General features: G+C 42.5%; 1 protein-coding gene across 1 annotated transcript; it reads right to left on the bottom strand.

Moving 5' to 3' along the window:
• Positions 1-1,599: 1,599 nt before the first annotated feature.
• Positions 1,600-2,715, bottom strand: ptf1a (pancreas associated transcription factor 1a). The gene is made up of 2 exons (XM_072574967.1): positions 2,100-2,715; positions 1,600-1,869 (listed from the first exon to the last, which is right to left on the bottom strand). The coding sequence occupies exons 1-2, from the start codon at positions 2,701-2,703 to the stop codon at positions 1,667-1,669; spliced, it is 807 nt and encodes a 268-aa protein (XP_072431068.1). The 5' UTR covers positions 2,704-2,715; the 3' UTR covers positions 1,600-1,666.
• Between the last annotated feature and the right edge of the window lie 1,981 nt (positions 2,716-4,696).

Raw genomic sequence — 4,696 nt, 5'->3', positions numbered from 1 at the left:
TCCCAAATCTATGGGGATCATTGCATTGGCAATGTGCATGTGCAGGTCTAAACAGGGCATCTGCCTGGGCTCCTGCTATCACTTTAACCCCTGAGCTGCTGCTTGCTGACGTCAGAGCCGCGGGAGAAGCTGGGACACAGGCTGAGTGCCACGGGAAATTTTCCTTCTCAAACACCTGCAGAGTACAGCACCAGGCAAGATTGCAAGCAAATGGGAACGGGGTTTTGTCATGGTTCTCTTAGGACTTTATTCGCATTTAAACACACGCAAAATGAGTGACTGGTCGTGTAGCACAGTGGAATAATAAAACAAAAAAATCACCACGCTTTCTTCGTTTAGAATTGCACAAAGCTTTAGAGGTAATGGGACACTTGTTTGTAAGGTGTGTACAAAAGAGTTTAGGTACGTTTAAACCTACAGAATTTGACACACAGAAAATAGACCAAGAATGGATAATAAAATGTGACGTGACGTATGGGCGAATTATATGAATTTACAAAATTCTTCTAAGATTTCTTTCTATGCATTTTTAAAACAAAAATAAATTATGTGGTGCAAAAATAATGTTAATGCATATCCTCTAAACAACTACATTTTGCACCCACAAATCTTATCTTATATTGATATCCTCTTAAAGTGCTCTCGTGATGCCTTAATACCCTGATTTACAATTGTTTTACAAGTAATGATATTAGTATTGTTTCCCAACTAGAATTACTTGATTTATACAATTTCAGTAAGGTGCAATGTGTACCGCTTCCATATTTACTTCACCTGTTTCTGTAGTTTGATTCACAGTGAACTCTCAGTATGTCATGAAAATCATGTTGCACACCTTTATTCACTGTTTTCTGCATTGAGTCAAAATAAATCGAATCTGTGCAGTTATGTACATTCTGTTCTCGATATTGTTAATGTGTACGTCTTTATGAATGGTTCCTTTTGGCTGTGAGAATACATGTAAAATAAGAATGATCCGTAACTTCTATCAAATAATAGAAATAGGTCACTGATTGCTTGAACTTTTTGAACTTAGTTCAATTTTAGACTTTTTTTTGCTTCTTAGTTGTTTGTGTGAACGCGCTTCTGGTCAGAAGCACACAATGTCCATAACGTGCAAATGACCATTTACATCATTCTAAAACATTGAGATTATAGCAACGCTTGATGCCTCAGTTAATGAGTTTAACATTATTGCAGACAGGTGCAATAAAGACTATATATTTTTAGAGTGTACATTGAATCAATTCATGAGTTGAATCGATGTGGTTGCACAGTTTCGTAAATAACAATAAAAAAGTGTATATTGTAATCTTGAATTTATTTTCCATCAAAGAGGAATAAGATATATATTACAATAAATTAATTGGTATATATAGAAAAATATTCGCTAGAAAACCTTAGGTAATAATGTACTGTTAGATTAAACGTTGTTGAAAAAAATTAACATTAGAAAATTGATTAGGACATTTTTGATAAATTAAGCATTCCATAATATTTACATATAACTATTTAAAATAATAAATATATAAATTAACGTTTCTCGGTTTACACACCATTACATTCTTGATCTGATATCAACAATTAAGTTTGATCATATATTAACTTTCATTAAATAAACATGATTATATAAATCCCTGAATTGCGAACCACAATATTTCCATTTTTATGAGACAAAGTCAAAAGGTGGTTCGTTCTCAATGTTGTTTACACATGATTTGCTATTAGATTTTCTGGGGTCTTCGGGAGTCCAAACTTTTGCTGTCCTGATGATGTTTTGTTCTTTAAGCTGTTTCTCATCAGTCCACGACAAGGAATGCCCTGCTAGAGGAGGCAGCCCATAGTCCGGATCATTTGGAGATGGCGATCCTAGAAGAGATATCAAGATATGTAAATGTGCCATACATAAGAAAGTAAACATCCAAAAATGTACTTTTATACAACTTTGCATTTATTGACAGCATTATTTTAGTCTAAAGAACAATGTGAAAAACATTAGAAGTGCACTTATATAAAGAAGTGCAGGAACTAAGGTAGCAAGCTTAAAGTTAGAAGGGAATTACAAATAAACTATATCACAATACATCTGATGCACTTACTTGCACCTCTATGACAGATAATGACTTTTTTAGGTTGAATTGCAGAATCGCTATTTGGATTCCTTAAGGGCATATCAGATTGAACAAGTTCTGTTAAGAAGTTAATGTAACCTATTGCTAATCGGAGGGTATCAACTTTTGAAAGTCGTTTCTCATAAGGTAGCGTTGGTATGTGAGTTCGGAGACCTTCAAATGCATCGTTAATAGACTGCATGCGTCTGCGCTCCCGGACGTTTGCAGCCTGGCGAAGGTGCTGCATTTCAACTTCTGAGCGGATTCTCCTGCGCCTTTTCACAGCGCCCTCGATCCCTTTGAGCTGGGGGGACACCTCAGAAGTGCTATCGGTGCAGTCGAAGGAAAAGGGTGACGAGGACGATGTGAAGGAGAGGATGCCCGAGTCACAGTGCTCAGGATCAGCAGCGCCCCGGCTCTCCTTGTAATACTCGCTCATCTGGCTGCTCAGAAAGTCCACGTCGTGCTCCAGGAACCCGTCCGTGTCCAGGTGATCCCGGGACGGCTGCTCCGCGAACAAATCTTCATCGTCGAAGTAGGTGGCAGCCACGAAGGTGTCGAGGCCGGTGAGCTGCTCGAGCATGGTCTCCATGGTGTTGCCCGGTAACCGGAGCGGGGAGCCGCTGGCGCTCGTGAGTGACCCGCCAGGGCGGCACGCGAGGCCTCTTATAGGACACTGAGCGGCGCGTGCCGCCGGGCCGCTAGGACAACCAATAAGAGAGCAGGCTGAAGGCAGGGGGGGGGGGGGGGGGAGGGAGACTGGGAGAAAGGGTGAGATAGAGAGAACAAGAGGGAGAGAGAGAATAAGAGAGAAGGAGATAGAGAGAACAGGATGGAGAGAAATGGAGAGAGAACAGGAGGGAGAGACGCACGAAAAAAAAATAGAAGGGAGAGAGAGAGTTAGAAAGGGGACAGAGAATGAGAAGAGGGAGAAACAGGGGAGAGAGAGGGTGGGCGTGGGAATAGAGAGGGACAGAGGAAGTAGGTGACAGGGAGAGGCAGGGAAGAGAGGAGAGAAAGGGACTGGAAGAGAGAGGAGAACAACGTAGAGCGATAGGGGAAAGGACGGAGATGGGAGGAAGAGTGAACAGGGAGAGATAGAGACGGTGTGTGGGAGAGACAGGGAAGGGAGGGAGAGGATGGAAAGAGAAAGGGGGAGAAGGTTGGAAATAGGAAGAGAGACAGGGTGTGGCGGGGGAGAGGGAGTTGCAAAAGAGAGTCAGTGAGTGGCAAAGGGAGAGAGATAAAGGGATAGTGAGAGAGGTAGATAAGGAGATAGATGATGAGAGGGAGATAGAGAGATGTAGAAATTAGGACAGTGAAGGAGAGGAGGAAGAAATGAAGAAAAGACAGATAGAGGGAGATAAAGAAGGAGATACAGTGAATGAGAGAGGAAGGGAGATAGACAGGAGAGAGAAGCAGAGGGAGAAATAAAAGGAGTGGTAGAGGCAGAGAATGTGGGAAAGAGGGAGCTATTGAAAAGTAATATAGAAGAGGTGAGAGAAGGATTATATGGAAGGGGTGAAAACAGGAAAGATAGGGAGGGGAGAGACATAGACAGAGGGTGAGGAAGGAAGTAGAGAGGGAGAGAGAGATAGTGAGTGATAAAAGAGCAACAGCGCCAGAGAGTGTGGGAAGAGTATTTTTCCAACAGAGGATGGTGGGAACCTGGAACTCACTGCCTGAAAAGATGGTAGAAGCAGAAACCATCATAACATTAATAAGTAATGCCAAAACATATAAAACTATGGACCACGTGCTGGAAGTGGGTTGGGCACTTGCTTTTGACTGGCAGACAGAATGGGCCAAATGGCCTTTTTCTGTCCTGTAGATCTGTTTGACTCTATGAAATAGAATGATACAGAGATTAGGAGTTGGAAGGAAAGACAGAGGGAGATAGAGGGAGCGATCAGAACAGAAAATAGATGAAGATATAGAATGGGACAGATAGAGACAGGGGCATAGAGTGACAGAGGGAGTAGAGGAGAGAGAGAAAGACAGGATGGCAGAAAGAAGAGGAAAGAGTGGAAAAGAGAGATAGAGGGAGAGAGTGACAGGATGGGATATAGGGAGAGGCTGTTAGTAAGAGAGAATGAGAGAGCGGCATGGTGGCTCAGTGGTTTGCACTGCTGCCTCACAGCACCAGGGTTCCAGGTTCGATCCCAGCCTCAGGCGACTGTCTGTGTGGAGTTTGTACATTCTCCCTATGGGTTTGCTCCAGGTGCTCTGGTTTCCTCCCACAGACCCAAGATGTGCAGGTCAGGTGAATTGGTCATTCTAAATTGCCCATAGTGTTAGGTGCATTAGTCAGAGGGAAATTACACTGGGTGGGTTACTCTTCAGAGAGCCAGTGTGGACTTGTTGGGCTGAAGGGCCTGTTTCCACACTATAAGGAAACAGTGTGGAAATCTAATTAGATCTAATCTAATCTAATCTAATGACAGGATGAGACAAAAAAAGAGAATGACTGTGGGAAGCTGGTGAGGTGAGCGAAATACAGGTAAATTGCAGAAGAGAGAGATAGAAAGGGGGGAGCAGAAAGGCAAACAAAGGAAGAGGGAATGTGCAAAATAGAGAGGAAAATT

The sequence above is a fragment of the Chiloscyllium punctatum genome, chromosome 8 (assembly GCF_047496795.1).
Source record: "Chiloscyllium punctatum isolate Juve2018m chromosome 8, sChiPun1.3, whole genome shotgun sequence".
NCBI lineage: Eukaryota > Metazoa > Chordata > Chondrichthyes > Orectolobiformes > Hemiscylliidae > Chiloscyllium > Chiloscyllium punctatum.
The sequence above is the reverse complement of the archived record's forward strand: the minus strand, read 5'-3'. Positions and strand labels throughout refer to the sequence as shown.